Source organism: Ambystoma mexicanum, chromosome 10, assembly GCF_040938575.1.
Source record: "Ambystoma mexicanum isolate Mex_15411 chromosome 10, UKY_AmexF1_1, whole genome shotgun sequence".
In the NCBI taxonomy this organism is placed as follows: Eukaryota; Metazoa; Chordata; class Amphibia; order Caudata; family Ambystomatidae; genus Ambystoma; species Ambystoma mexicanum.
Window position 1 is genome coordinate 184,653,943 of NC_090932.1, and position 15,857 is coordinate 184,669,799.

The 15,857-nt window shown below is 46.5% G+C and overlaps 1 protein-coding gene across 2 annotated transcripts in view; it reads right to left on the reverse strand.

Moving 5' to 3' along the window:
* The window catches only part of GPAT4 (glycerol-3-phosphate acyltransferase 4), a 438,091-nt gene that overhangs the window by 23,493 nt on the left and 398,741 nt on the right, over positions 1-15,857 (reverse strand). For both annotated transcript variants that reach the window (XM_069617681.1, XM_069617680.1), the window contains 2 exons: positions 12,931-13,059; positions 12,220-12,299 (listed from right to left, as the gene is read on the reverse strand). In XM_069617681.1, coding sequence (XP_069473782.1) covers positions 12,220-12,299; positions 12,931-13,059 — 209 coding nt within the window. The remainder of the gene's footprint in view (positions 1-12,219; positions 12,300-12,930; positions 13,060-15,857) is intronic.

Here is a 15,857-nt window from a genome sequence, read left to right on the forward strand (position 1 = left end):
TATTTGTATTTATTTGGTAGTTAGATGACCATTTCTAACAGAAATGCTGTCGATAGTATACCGTATAGTTAATGGGAGCAGTCTTTAAGGAAGGTGTATGGTGGATAATAGTGAGAATGATTGGGAGGAGGCACAGGGTGACCAGGACAGATAGGTTGTTGTGGCTTGAAGATTGCAGAAATTGAGAGTATAATGGATGCAGGCATCAAGGTAGTGTGGGGGCGGTGTAAGATTGTGAGTTGATTTAAAGACAGAATAGGAACTTGAAGAGGAAGCAGTTTTGCATGGAGAGCCATCTAGCATGGCAGTACGTTGAGGTGGGAGAGGACCTAGGTAGGTTGTAGATGCGCATGCAATAAAGTTAAGAACTTTGGTGAGGGGAGCAAAGGAGTAGACAGGAAGGCCTGGATGTGGGCTAGAACAGAAGTCCACTTTGAGGAAGACCAGAGTACCAAGTGGAGAGGTAGGTGCCAGAGGATCATCACAATATTTAGATTCATCCTGGGCATAGAGGAGGCCGGGAGAAGGAAGAAAGAAAAAAAAAACTTTCGTCTTAGAGTTAAGCATCAGTTTTAGGGCCTCCAAAATAGAGCCCAAGAACAATCTCGTCTTTGTGCTCCCAATCCTGTGCGGGAGTATTGCCAAACATTTGGATGAACCACCATCACATATTCATAGTCCTGTTTCTCGCCATCAGACAGGCCTATCGGAAGAGGGGTCAATGTGAGCAGTAGGGTTTTTACACAGATTAACAGTTCCAAGTATTCAAATAAACGCTTACACTCAAGGTTTTTTGATTAAACAATGATTAATTTATTTAACAGTCAGTTCAATATGTCTTCTTCAGAAGGGAGCAATACATAAGTAACACAAAACAATACACTTCAAAATAATCAGTCTTAGTTTATCCAAATCAGCAAACAACCATTTGTGATGGCACACCATGAGGTGACTTAAATAACTAAGACACTGTGGACATTAGTAGATCACTGGTACATTTAGAGCAATACTGAGGATGGTGTCAAAGAAAATGGTTTGGGAATAAAACAAAGGTTACACAAATATTCTGAAGCAGATAAGTACTTTTTAACCCCCCAATACAAAGTAAATTGACCCTTTCCTGGAGGAAAGGTAAAGCACAAAGTCAGAGGTAAGAAGAGTCTTTCAGGGAGCCAGGCCAGCCAATGTTAATTGAACAAAAGTCTAGGTGAGATGGCGCACTTCTTGCAGGTAAGTAAAAAGTCTTGCACAATGTTTTAGACATCTTTATATTTTTTCTACAATCACTGTAAGGCCACAAGCTGGGAGGCCTGAAAGGGGAAAGGCTGCAAGCAACTCCGGGAAAGCAACCAGGACAAGTCTCAACTGAGAACAAGCAAGGCTACACAACAAGAGGTAAGTCCCCCTTAGTTTTACAGTACCTTTGGTCAGAAGAAATTGGTTCCAGTTGGTTTCTGTTCCTGTGTAGGTCTGCAGATCCTGTTGTTCCTGGGCCTCAGTCATGCGAACAAGAGAAAGGGCATCTGGGGACTACTGCACTACGAATGAAGGTTGACGGCAGCAATGGGCAAACTTCAGATCAGCAGCACTTCGCAGTTTCAGCTTCTCACGGCTCTCACAAACAGCACCACCGCAGTTCTCAGATACCACTATGGACTTTCCTCGCATCTGGGGTCCAGCACTCTGTTGAGGTGGCTCAGTCTTAGTCAGTCCTGCTTCACGGAGGTCCTGAGGATCTTCCTGGTGCTCGTGTCTGACTTAAAAACGAAGCACTCGATCTGGTGTTCCTCTCCTGGCAATCGGTTCCTGCCGCAGCAATGGAAGTACAGCTAGCTCTGAGAGGATGTCCAGAAGAGTTTGCTTTGGGGTTGATTGGTCCCACCAACCTAAGGGGAAAAGTCATCTGTTGCAGGGCTTCTCTAGTCAAGGCGAATTTGGAGCTTCACCGGGCAAACAAACCGTCCAGGAGTTGCAGCAAGCGTCTCTTCCAAGTTCTTCTTCGGATTCCTTCGTCCAGTGGTCGACTGCCTTCCAAGCCAAAAGCCTCACCTTTTATGCAGGTTTCTCCCATTCATTCGCAGCCAAGCTGTCAATCACACACAGCAGGGTGGCTGTCCTTCACAGCCAGCCAGCCAATCACCTTTGGGTGCATTCCTGTAACCAAGGGGATTAAGCACGGAGTTTTGGGCACCTCCCTCACTTCCTGCCCCTGTCGGACACACTGGAGCCAGAGGCGGGCTTCACCAGTGAATCGCGCCAAAGACAAAACAAACAAATGGACCAAACCTGGTTGGGCGTGCAGAGTACATTTCAAGAAGGAACTTTCGAATAAGAAATGGCGAAAAAAGAAGACCATGGCCATTTGGACAAAATGAACACCCATGGGTGCTTTACTGCAGCTGCAATTGCAGCCCATGGTAGAAAACTCAACGCAACGGTAGTAAAAAGTAAACCACTCCCACCAGCCATTAATGTCAGAAAGGGTAACATTAAACAGTTTACATGAGAAACTAGACAAAGAGGATACTAGGTAACCCCTCCAGCATGCTATTAAGAGTGTGTGCTGGGTCTAGAAAGTCACAACATGCAAGTAAAGTCAATTTCACTTCACTGCTCTTGGAAACAGTTTCACCAAGAGAAGGTATTTAAACCTTGGGGAAAACTAAGACTTCCCTGTGCCACTGCACTGAAGGTGCTGTGTGACGCAGTGTAAAGATGATGCCTATGGAGTTTGTCAGACTCCACAGTCAAAAGAAACAGACCAAATCACAGAAAAATACGAGAGAGTGGGAAAAGGGTCTCACTCTCTCCAGGTTAGAATTAAGAGCTGGTGGTTCTAAGGTAGAAGGGAATTAGCAGATACATTCTCCCCAATACATAACGTTTCACGTCAGCTAGGGGGCTAACAGTAGAAAAAAAGAAAAAACAGGTAAAAGGGCTAAAAGGAGGGAAGCTGAGAAGACCATGTACCTGGGACCGTGCTGTCTCTTGGAGATCCTTCATAAAAATCAGCTCAAGAAACTTCACCAAGCTCTGAGTAAGCGCCACGTTTGCTCCCCTGTAGAGGGCCTCCCACCAAGCTGCTGCATCAGTTCCAAAACAGCTGCTCATGTTTTCATAAAGTAGGAGAGTCCTCTGTTCTCTCAGTTCAGGGCAAAAGAGGATCAGATGGTTTAGTGTTTCTGCCTGGGATTTACATAACCGGCATCTATCGCCCTCTACAAGCCCGAGTCTACATAACATGATGATGTGAAGTATGTTCAGACGGTATCTGAGAAATAAGTCCCTGTATTTTGTATTTGGGAATTTTTTCAAATATTGAGGGGTTGTGTTTGGCAGGCCAGTGAGCGATCTTGATCGTGTGTGAAACTTCAAATAGGATCTTTTAGTTTCGATTTTGTTCCCGTCTGCTGCCCATAAGGCCCTCTTCAACCGCAGTGGGTTTCTGCACAAGGTTTACATTGACAAACCAAGGTTAGACAATGTTCCTAAACATCTTTCTCGCCATAGATTCAGCCAATCAGCCATTCCCTTGTTTTTCATCTTTATGATTTATAATGGAGGTGGACAGTCCAGGGAGTTCAATTTGCTGAAGGTCATCATGGATTTCCAGACTACTCTTACGTATAGCGAAAGAAAGCCTAGTTCGTGTCCGATTACCACTGTTACTGCATTGGGGAGTCTTAAAATCTTCTTCCAAAAGTGACTTGGTCTCTCCCGGGCTTCCCAGAACAAACCAAGACATGCCTCAGTGGCAAGACAATGTTGGAATGACATTCTGATTATAGACGTTTAGGAATGGCAGGAGCGAGAACTTTCCATACTTCCTCCCGATCAACATCCCTTGCGCCGTCAGTGGTTTCATTTTTGTGTTTAGGCAGTCCATCCACGGCTTCTTACACACATTTGCGCTGATCATGGCCCCTAGATATTTTATTAAGGCGACGGGATGAATTGGATTTTCCTCCAGCGACCAACAAGGGGTCCTCTTTTTCATCCCCTTAGGTTTTCCAAAATGAGGATTTCCGTTTTCGCAATGGTAATCTTCAGGCCGTTCTGGTCGACCTACTTCTGCAGTGTGCCAAGCTTCTTCTGCAGGACTGAAGGACTAAGTCGTCGGCATACAGGAGCCATCCCAAAGATATTCCGTTAATCCTAAGCGGGCATGACCATGGCGGGTCTAGGACTTCTTTCATGTCCGTTATAAAGATGTTCTACAAAATAGGTGCCAGCGGACAGCCCTGCTTCAGGCCCCTATAAGTCCTTATCCCCCCCCATCGCCTAATTGCCCGATGGGTCGGGTCGGACCTGCAGAACCTTCACGTGTATAGGTCTTTTATTGCGCAACTAGGTCCCTAGGACAACCCATGGCTGTAATTTTGGTCCACAGCAACTCCCAGCTGATACGGTCAAAGGCACATGCCATGTATAGTCTGCCTTCCCCCTTAAGAGTCTTCATTTTTTGGAGGCTAATCAGCAGCAAATTTAGGCCACAGCCAACTCCATTGATGAATCTTGATTGCCTCGAGTCATAGGACCTAGTATTGTTCACCCATTCTTTCAGGCTTAACAGCAGAATTCCTGCAAAGACCTTTCCCAGGACATCTAGAAGGGCGGCCATCGTTTTTTGGTTCCTCCCCATCACCCTTCTTGAAAATGGGGACCACAACTGCCCGTTTCCATGTAGACGGGATTCTACCACATCTAGCAATCCGCTAAAACAGGACCAAAGAGAACTCTGCCCATGCTTCCGGGGCCTCCTTCAGCATCGCAATAGTCATACCGCCAGGCCCAGGTGCACGGGAGTTACTAGCTTTCGTTGTTATGCACAGGATTTCTTCCCTGTCTAAATGAATCGACCATTGAGTAGACTGTTCGTGGTTCAACTGTTCTGTATTGTGCTCCTTCTGCGTGAACAGATTTTCAAAGTGTTCAACTGAGCGATTCTCGGGTACTGGATTTAGCTGGAGTAACCCGGTGTCAATTTCTCTGCCATTTAGCAGTTGCCGTAGATTTCTCAAATTTTTCAGATCCAGAGCTTGCAACATCGTTTGAGTCATTCTGATAGAGGGTTGCTCTGCAGGAAATTATCCAGTTCTTATACTTTTCTCTTTTTTTCATTGCTGGTCCTCTGGTGACAAGAGGAAGGAATCAGAGTCCTGAGATCACAGTGTAGTAAACGTTTCTGGGTTACAATATTTTCTCAAAAGAGTGCTTTGGTTTAAAACATTATTTGCTTCCCCTTCTTTGTTCCTCCCTGAAAACGCCCAAGACCGGTTTGTGTTCCACCCCACCTACGTCCCTCCGTTGCCAGGCTCACAGATTTTCAGTTAAGTGGGGGACTACGACCGGGGTAATTCATAACCTGTTTCTTCCCGGTTCCAGGCCGATCTTGTGGTTCCAAAGATTAGATTTTACTTTTCCTGTCCGGCACAGTCTACAACAGGAACGTACCACCGGATCGTGGTCACTATGTTCACAGAGGTGTACCATCAGGGATATCACCCATGGTAGCATACTGTTCAAGACAAAAAAGTAATCTAAGGTTACACTTGCCATCCCAGAGTGCGTTTCGCCGCCCCTGTAAGGTCTCCTTCCACATGCCAGTTCACCATATGGATATCCCTCATCCTCGTTTCTTCCAGCCACTCATGGCATCCAACTCTTTTTCTGCGATGCCGCCCCGGCCGTGCCTTCTCTTCTCTTCTCATGCCTAGCCGCAGGCAATCCACATTTAGGTCACCACAAATGATTAGCCAAGGGCCCTCCAGTTGAGTGTACAGCAAGTCTATCCATGCCATTACAGTGTCTACAAAAGTATCCTTAGACTTTGGGATCCAGTAAAGGTTGAAGAGTAGCAGGCACCCCTGCTTGTCAGAGTGGTGATCCAATAGTTTTATTATTACTATCTGGGTAAGAGGATTGTGATGGATAACTCGCATGACCTTCTCTATGAAGCTGTTTGTTATCAGTGCCAACAGGCCGTAGCTAGGTCTTCCAAGGTCCCCTTTAGTTGCTTTAAATAGCCCATGAATCGTTCCAATATTGGGGTTTCTCTCAACCATGTTTCCTGTAGATATGATGTCCATTTAGGGCACTCTTGCATCTAAGGCATGGAACAGATAGGCGAATCCTCTGGTGTTCCAGGATTCAACATCCAGCCTCCCCAATCATTTCCGGGCAGGACTCTAATCTTCAGAAACCGATCCTAGCACTCTATCCAACCAGTCCCAAGACTGTTCTTGGTCTCTTTTCTTGTTCCTCACATAGTGATCTTTAAGATGTCTCGGCTGCTTAGTACCACTGGATTGTCGCTCGAAGGCTTGCCTTGCCAATCACCTTCGTATTTGCCGACTTTGCTTGCGCCTCTGGCGCTCCCCTTTCGACTTTTGGTACCTAAAGATGGACCTGGCCCCTGGTTCAATTTCGTTGGAGACTTACAATCTTTAAAATCAAAACCCAAAGCATGTAGATCATCGCTCGCATTCACCAGCGGGGTAATCAGGGAGGTCAAGGCCATGTGCAGACATACTCAGTCGTTTTCCTGCTCGTTCGGGAAGTCGACGATCCTGAAATCTTTGGATTAGATTACTCGCAGTCGTGGCACATGATGGAAGAGGCACATTATGTTTGTTGCAATTTAGAATTAGGCTGTCGTCTGCCTTCAATATCCTTTCCAGGATTACCTTGCCGCTGCCGTAGTTTGTAGCCTGTTTTTTAAACATTCTGCTCTTTGAATGAAGTTGAGCTCTGTGAACCCAAGCCCGGTTGTCGTTATCTTGCTCTCCACTAGCTTCACATGTAAATCTAGCGTTGCAGGAGTTCTCGATCATTCTGCCCAGTAGCGAGGACGGCTTCTCTGTTACCCGACTTACTAATTGCTTTTGTCCGTTTATTCTCCAATGTCAGGAAAGGTGAGAGTTTAGGCAGCTCACCCTCTTTGGTTGATATTCCAGCTCTTCTTCCACTGGGTCTAAATAAGTTTGATTGGTTTCTGTGAGGTGTTCTTCCAGGCAGTCATCAGATTCGTAATCTTCATATGTTGACAACTGCAGCAGTGGATCTTCAAACTTTTCCAGGCCGATTATCTCGTCCTGCATCACTGGTATTGTGATTGCCTTATCGTTTGCTCTTAGATTCACTGTGTGTTCCTTGTTATGATCCGTATAGCAGCTTCCGTTTGACGATGTGGATTTCACTGGCTCCACTGATACAGTTCTCAGATTTCTTATAAAGTTCTGTGCACCACGACCCATTGATGCTTTCGATGTGGACGTGTTTTTTGTTTTCTTAAATTGCTCTGGCTTTTTGGATTTTATCAACACTTTCATCTGTTTTTGAGTTGCTTGGTTGAAGATTAGGAAATGATCCACGCTGTTAGTCGCTCTCACCCAGTGGGTCCTCTTTCCTGGACATCATCGTTATTTCAGAGCTGCAGCCGGATCATACCTGGGGGAGTCCCGAGGCAGGAGCCTGCCTCAGAGTAGTCGGGCATTCTGAGTGGGCTGCGAATTCCCTGGTGAGAGAGCACCGCGGGCCAACCTTGTTTTCTTGAGGAAACGTGGTTTGGGCACGGTCAAAAAACACCACTGGGCTAGAAATAGTTTCTGGCTGTGATGGTCTCAGGGTCAGTTCTGGGGGCACTTGTGTGGCTTCAGATTTTCTGTCCGCTGCTTTGTCATGTTGCTTCAGTTGTGTAATAGTGTACCGAATCCCCCACCCCCCAAGAAGGCAAGGCCTTTTATCTTCTCTCACTTCTTGGATTAAATCGATAAGGGTTTTCGATGATCACACCCACCCCCTCTGTGTCTTTTTCCCCCCTTAGTCTTTTTTCCCTGCAAGCCTTAAAGGATTTAATGAAGACTAGCTTTGTGTGCATTAAAGCTAGTAGCGTCGCCTGATCTTTGAAACTGTTGTTTACATTTTCATACAGTTTTAGAAAGGGTGACAGTGTAATAGAGACCATGGAGCCAGAGGCCTGTAGATGTGCCATCTGAGCATCCCAGCATATTTCCTATAGTGTCTCGCACATGCACTAGATGTTTGCGCGCATGTTTCTCTCGGTTCTTGATGAGTTTTCCAATTCCAGTTTGCGTCCTGAACCGAATCCTCACTAGAGTCTTCTCTTGAGCTCGGGCAAGAACGCAGTTGACCCCTAGAACGCTCCCCACTGGGTTCCAGTCTAGGGGCAGTCCCGGGGGCGTTTGGGAGAGGACTGATGTTACCAAGGCAGCATTTGAGGATAGGGCAGTTCTTAGCTTCTTGGGGGGCAAGCCCAGATGCGGGTCTGAAACCCTTCCCACTTCTGAGACAGAGCGCTTTTCCCCCCTACAGCTGGCATGCCTACTTAGTTGTAATGTCAAACTTGCAATGTCTTAAGTCTTACAGCCAATACATTCTGCTCCCGAGGGCTTGGCCCGTCCACACCTGGGTCAGACCTGGATCCAGAGTCAGGTTTACTGCAAGAGTTGGGTGCAATTTGGCAAACACAGCATTCTTGAGAAGTACTCTGTTCCCCAGGCACAGTTGTTTAAGACAGTGCTATGTTCTCCTGGGGTCACCCAGTTTGTTGTTGCCTCCGCCCGTGAGCAGGACTGCATCTCAGGTTCAACAGTGAAGGACTCTTGATCCTGCCTGAGGAGGCAAAGAGGGTGAATCCAAGTTGGCCCATAGATCGGCATCAGATGGCTCATGCCACTCTTCCTCCCAAATTCAGTCATCTGTGCTGGGGGTACTTTCATCCATCGAGGCTTTACAGTTCAACAACTGTTAAGGGTTGAATCCTCTCCCTTAGCTTAAAATGCCATTTCAAATTTTTATGCTCCGACAGGGATTTGCTCCTATGTTTTGACAAGTGGGGCGCACCCTTTTAACTTCTAGGGTCTTTAACCAAGTTGACTGAGTTTGAAACTGGGGAGGATCTGTTCCTGGTCACCAATGCATTAGAAGGGGACTGGGCCTCTGGGGCTCTGCGATTTAATAGCTCCGTTATGTGGGAGGGGGGGGGGGAAATTGGCCAGCGCTGAGCTCACCACTTTTTTCACCTCCCCACTCCGTCCGATTTTAGTTCTCCCATGACCAAAGACCCAGAGTTTGCCGACATTGGCTGGGCGTCAGCGAGCGAAGATGGTGAGGAGCTTGATGTTTCGGTGAGGGGGGCGTGTGAATGGTGGCAGGGAGTTTGGGAGTAGAATGAAAAGTGAGGAGTACGGTGGCTGACCCCAGGCTGATGCGGGTGTTGAAGCGTGGGGTTTGGGAGTTATGCTCCTATTTGAGCCCAAAGTTCCAGAGGTCACTGCCTTTGTTACAGTTTTTACCTAAGTCACACTGTTCAGGCCGATCATCCCATTTCCTGCAGTGTGCACGATCCTCGCTTGACTGTGTTCTTTGGAGTCCACTGGCCACCAGCATCTGCGTTGGTTCCATTACCTCTGTATTCTGCAGACCATCTGGGTTGCAGCGGTTGTTCAGATGTTTTTATGCTGCAGCAACGGCTCTGGGCTTCTCCTGGACTCCCTGCGAATGCTGGAAATACTCTTCGCGCTCCGCGACGCTCTGCATACGGAGGGAAGATTAGAAGGATTTTAACTCCTCCTCAGCAGCAAGGATAAAGAAAGCAGACTATTGGGACAAATCGGCAGCTGGCTTCACACTGGAAACACTCCTTGCACTCCTAGAAGTAGTTATGCAATAGTTATGCAATTGAAGTTGAATTACAAGCAACAATTTAAGCAAATGAGTAATAAAGTAAAAGAGAAATAGTACCAGTAAACACAGGAAGGTAATTTAGGTTAAACATCTACAGGAGAACCTAGGACAAGGTACCTAGAACTTAAGTCCAGCCCATATAGGGAATGAGGCCTAGTGCCTAAAAGTCACCAGTTCAACAAAACTCACTGTTCAGGTAGGTTTACTATTCGATTGAGACAATAGCTACCTCGAAGGCCACAGGCTGCAGTTAAGTGTTCCAAAGTACATTTCAAAAAGGTTTCTCTCCCACTACCACCACTCTAGGTAACGCCCATGGGGAGGGGGGGTGGGGGTGGGGTAAGGGGCTTACACCGTCAATCTTAGTTAGGCACGAGAAAGGGCGAGGACATTCCGCCCATGGAACCCTATGGGAGGAGGGGTCAGGAATAGGTAGTATAGCTACAAGCCTTATCCAATTTCTCTTTCTCAAGGGACCACTTCAGGGGCCCATAAGTGCAGAGGTCAATTTCAGCATTGGGATTAATTCCGGCTAGTATGCGGTTCAGGCTGTGGTGGTACAGTTTTTGAGACTGGACACCCACGACACAAAGAAATGCAGCCCTAAGGAGACCTCCACAACATGAAAATGATGGATTTCTGAGTCATGATCAGGTGACGACAGGCGATCTTCGAAGGACGAACAAACGGCGATGCTAGTCAGCTGCAACGGTCATCTACCTGTCTTCACTTCAGCAGGCTGCACTTCTTCGGAAGGGGTCTTGGCTCCAAAGGTGATCTGTCGAAAGGCTGCAGGAGTGCTACTTTTATTCAAGATTTAGACTGGTGTCCCCAGCAAGTCCATCAATTGTAAATATCTGAACGATTGAAAGTGGCAGAGTCTGTCCATTCACAGCCACTGGCCAACCATTCTGCTTAGCAACAGACACTCTGTGGCTCAGATGTGGATTGGGACTAGTCAGTCCCAGCCCCCAAATCTAGCCAAACACTCAGACTATCACTATTCCTGGGAAAGTGCTTTCCATATATGGAAATTACGGAACTGAGGGGGCAGGAAGAAAGCTAAAGTACAAAATGGCCAAAAGTACAGTCGAAAATCTCATGGGATGGCCATTTCACATTATACGGCACTCTTTATGGCATTATGCGATAAAATGCAAAAGCGCATCAGTAAAATCACAGTAGAAAATACCTGCTGCTACCAGCCTATACTGGACAAATTGCATTTGAAAAAGCTATAAGGAAACAGTGAACCATAACCACACGTCATTCTAAGGTGATGTGTGCAGCTTTAAAAATACAAGAAATCCACAAAGGGAGACAGTTCCCCAGTACTGATAGTCTTCTGGACTGATCAGTTTTCCCCATGTAAATGAGCACAAAACAAGGGAAGAAACGTCTAATGCTGAACTTGCCTCCAAAAAGTTAGTTCAGCAGTCCAAACAAAGCAAAAGGAAAGGGTGTTGCTTAGAAGGCTATGGGAAGAAATCAGTGAAAAGAAAATTGTTCCTAACAGTTTGTTTCCCGTTGACCAGAATATGGGGGCCTCAAAATGTACCAACCCGACAGAATCTAACAGCAGCAACCAGAGCCTGTAGATGGGAACAGCAGTGCTAAGGGTTGCAGCATACCAGTATCTCTCGAAGGAGTAAAAAAAAAGATGGCAGAAATGGGTAATTTCTAACCATATTAGAGGGTAGAAATGATGCAAGTCTAAAGTCTGCTCTAGACAGCCTAGTCTTCAACCGAACAGTTAGAGCTGTCCTGGAGTCTAGGCATTAGCTTCAGCTCAATTTCTTAGGGATCCCATGCTTTACATAATACAATGCCTGCAAACAGCAATGTCATTCAAAATAAAAATAAACAGAAAAATCTATCCATCTCGGTTGTTTATTCAAATCTGCTGCCACATTGAGTACAGGTCTTTATGAGCTGCTATTGCTTGAAAAATACAAATCGGGTTAAGAAAATATTTTTAAAAGCCTTTGAAAGAGTGTTCAAATGTCCTCTACCCAAGAGCCTGAAATCGTTGACTTACATTGAAGCTTTAAGAGAAACTGACTGACTGGTAATGTGGCGTTAACACCCAATCCGGCAAGCAGCAAACCGGGTGCTAAGAAAAAAAAAAAAAAAAAAAGATTTTCCTTTCTTCAACGGGATGCGCGCCGCCCCCAGTTGTAGGAAGGAAACTACTTTACCAACATGGCCGCCATCAAACAGAAGGTGAGGCTCCGTACGGAGCCCCTCTTCCATTGGTGGCTGTTCTGCACAGAGAGGAAGGTGCCACCGCAGCCGCGAAAAGTTAAGTTGGGGGTTAAACATTTAAAAAAAGGGGATGGGGTGGGGAGAGATGAATTGGGGGAGCTGGCCTTCAGATGGCTTGGAACGCGGGCTTACACCAGCGTTTCAAGCCTACTTTCCTAGCCACCTGATTGGCTGGCTACTCTGGCCCGGGTGCTAATGGAAATAAATACAATTGTAAGTGAAGAGCAGAAAAAACTTGCTACTCACCACAGTAGGTCTACTAGGCCTCCCTGGCGTGCAATGGCCGACTTCACTCTGTTGGCAAATTGGACTGCATCTTCGTCCTCCTGTAGAAAGGGAAACAAACGATAAGTGAGAGCCACAGCAATCAGGAGATTTATTAAATAGCCCAGCCTGACATTGGATAAAGGTAGAATCCAGCACATTACCCTCCACAGACACTGGATAAAAGGAGGACTGTACCCAGTCTCTCCTTGCTCCTTCTGTGCCTGCCACACTCACAGCTGTTGATTACTGTAGGTTTCTTCTCCCCTTATAGATTGAGCACAGACTCCTCTGCCACTTTTAATGGATGACCTACTCCCATAATTGGTTTGCTGGATGCCCTTCACCTACAAACCCTCGATTAGCCCAGAAAACACCTCTTCCAATCCATAGCAATAGCTTTGGAAATTGTTTCCAAACAACGATCTCCAGCCCCCCCCCCCTACATGGATGGTGTAGATGCTTTGATTTTCTCCCTCTACACCAGATGGGAGTCTAGTACTTTCTCCTAGGGCTTTTTGCGCCCCCTCCCAAAAGGTTCTTAGCAAAACATAATGCAGTCCTATACTTGCTTGTTTTCACTCCTACCAGTAAACAGGAGGACCAGATCATCTGCCAGTGGAAGATTAACAGTGCACTATTGTACTCTCATTCAGTTATTCACCCTTTGCCATGGCGGAGTCTGGTACTCACTTCTCGGTTCATGGGAGGCAGGTACCACACACTGCAAACTATGGCCCAGCTTGTCATCATCCTTAACAGGTAATTCACCATCCCATATTTGCTGCTGTTCCAAAAGGCATCTCCAAATCGTGGGTCATACTGTGAAGCAAAGGTGTATGTTAGTCAGCGGCAGAGACCATTACTACCGATTCTACCCCTTACCCAGGACCAGCGTGTGCAGGTAATTATGGTCCTACTTTTAGGACTAGGCATGCACAGGCAACACGGGCCCATCCTTCAGTCCCTGGCATGTGAAAGTAAAGTCTGCACTTCCTCCAGTTCCTGGAGTGTACAGACACGGTGTGGCTTTACAGATTTGCAAACCTATACCCAAAAACAATCCAAAGGCACAGCATCCAAGGGCTGAGGGGAGGTGCTAAGCTCCCGGGTGTCAATGGAAAAGAAGTAGACCTTAGTTATGGCTAGAAAGGCTTGTGGTGGAAGCAGGAAAGCAATGGAGTAGTGTTGTGTTGAACTGCATCCCCCCCAATGAGGGGAAGAACAATCTGCAGTAGAAAGTATGGGCTCCGGGAAAAATCAAAATGCAAAAACCAGGAGCAAGAGTGGCTTCACATGAGTGGAACAATGATGAACTCAATATGGCGGTAAAAAATAAAACAATTAGAAAAAGTAAGGATTGTTCCTCCATCGCTCCATTTTGATCATGCATTTGAGAACTTGATTATGGGTCTGTTAAGGACATTTTTTAAAACCACCCTCTGTGGAGGGCACTACAACAAATGACCGTAATGGGGGGAGTGAGGGGCGGCTTGCACACCCGACAAGAAAGGGAAGTCAAACCTCTCTTAAAGTAGGTAATGTGGATAGAGCAACAAGTCTTAACTCTCAGGTTGGGGTGGCAGGTTGACATAAAAAGGTATAATTAGTCCACATTGTGCTGACAGAGAGCCTCATTTTCTCTCTGTGCCTCCTGATTGGTTGATAGTGCCTGTTCTTCTGACCAGAAACAAAAAGGACATAACCAAGGAGAAACTACTCCCTTTGCTACTCCCTACGCTAAAAATGGCCACCGACTCTTGCAATGACCCTACCACCTTAGCTGACATCTATAACCGCAGCATGCTCACAGCCATAGATTATGGCCCCCATCAAACTGAGGAATGCCAAACCACGGGCACATCTGAATTCTTGGTTTACTCCACAGTTAAGAGTACTCCGCAAAACTAAACGTTGTGCCGAGAACCGTTGGAAAAGCCACCCTTCCGACACGCACAAAGATGACTTCTTCCTGGCATCGCTCACCTACAAAACAGCCATTATAGAGGTGAAAAAAAAAAGAGTCCCTTATAATCGTATCGTGCAAGCTGACTCCAACTCTAAGGAACTCTTTAAGATACTAAAAGAGCTTGAATTCTCCCGTTACACACCTCCTCCCCCCCCCCCGCCCGCGACACCTGCATTAAAGACAGCAAATGGTGTGCTAACATTCAGGCAGCGTTACTGAATAAAATCACCATGCTTCAATCTAAAATCGCTGCTAAACAAGACAGCCTAAAATTAGACAATCACCCTCTTACCCCAGCTGAGGCCCTCACCCCTGATTTGTCCAACCTCAAACGATTTGCCTTCTCACCGCTCACTACTATGGAGGTGGAAAACATCATCCTGAGGATCAAATCATCCAACTGCCAGGGTGATCCCTGCCCTTCCCCTATTATCAAGGAATCCGCCCACGACCTGGCCCCATTCATCACATCCTTTATCAACGCCTCATTTAAAACAGGAATTGTCCCCGACAACCTTAAAGATGCATGGGTGATCTCCCTGCTCAAAAAACCTTCCCTTGACCCTAGCATACCTACCAATTACCGACCCATTACGACTGTCCCGTTCCTGCTAAAAATTTTAGACCGTGCAGCATACCTGCAAATCTAAAAGTACTTGGAAGCCAATAATCTTCTAGGTCTTAGACAATCCAGTTTCCGCCCCAAACACGGAACAGAGACAGCTTTACTTGACTTAAAAACTCAAATTGAAGTTCTAAAAGGACAACGGCAAACCTGCCTTACTTCTTCTACTCGACCTCTCTGCGGCCTTCGATTTCGTCAATCATCAAATCTTATGCAAGCATCTTCACTCCCCCCCTCCCCCCGCCATCTGCTACGGCCTGGATCAAATCATTCTTGAGTAATAGATCTATGCGGGTCTTTTCTCAATCTGCAGCTGCAGACCCCTCTCCCATTCTCTGCTGCGTCCCCCAGGGCTCTTGTGTGTCGCCAACACTTTATAATGTTTTTACAAAACCGCTCTTTGATGTACTTGACTATCTGGGTGTCTCCTATACGAATTACGCTGACGACATCCAGATACTCATTCCTATCACTGGAGACTACTTGGCTGACACCAAGGCCCTGAACGAGGTCTACCTGGTCATCCAAGCCTGGATGGCACAGCACCAGTTATGCCTCAACGATGACAAGACTGAGCTCCTCATCTTGGGCAGTACGCAACGTCTTAGTAAACTTGAGCCGTCCTACCAATCATTTATCATTGATGGCAACACCGTCCTAGTTTCGAAAGACACCAAAACTCTAGAACTCTACCTTGACGCCACCCTATCCCTATCCCGACAAACTAATGCAGCCAGGTCGGCCTCAGCATACACCTGCAAACTCATTGCAGCTTGCAGGCCATTTCTGACAACCCCAAATATGGTCACATTGGCCAGAACTCTCATCATGGCCAAAATGGACTACGGGAGCGCCCTCTACCTAGGAACTAGCCAAGAACATGAACAAACTGCAAATCGCCCAGAGTAACGCCGTCAGAGCGGCCTTAAACATCCCACGAAACCACCACATCTCGGAATCTAGATCCAACCTATACTGGCTACCAGTCAAACAGAGAATTTCATTGAAAGCCTTAGGTGACACCCA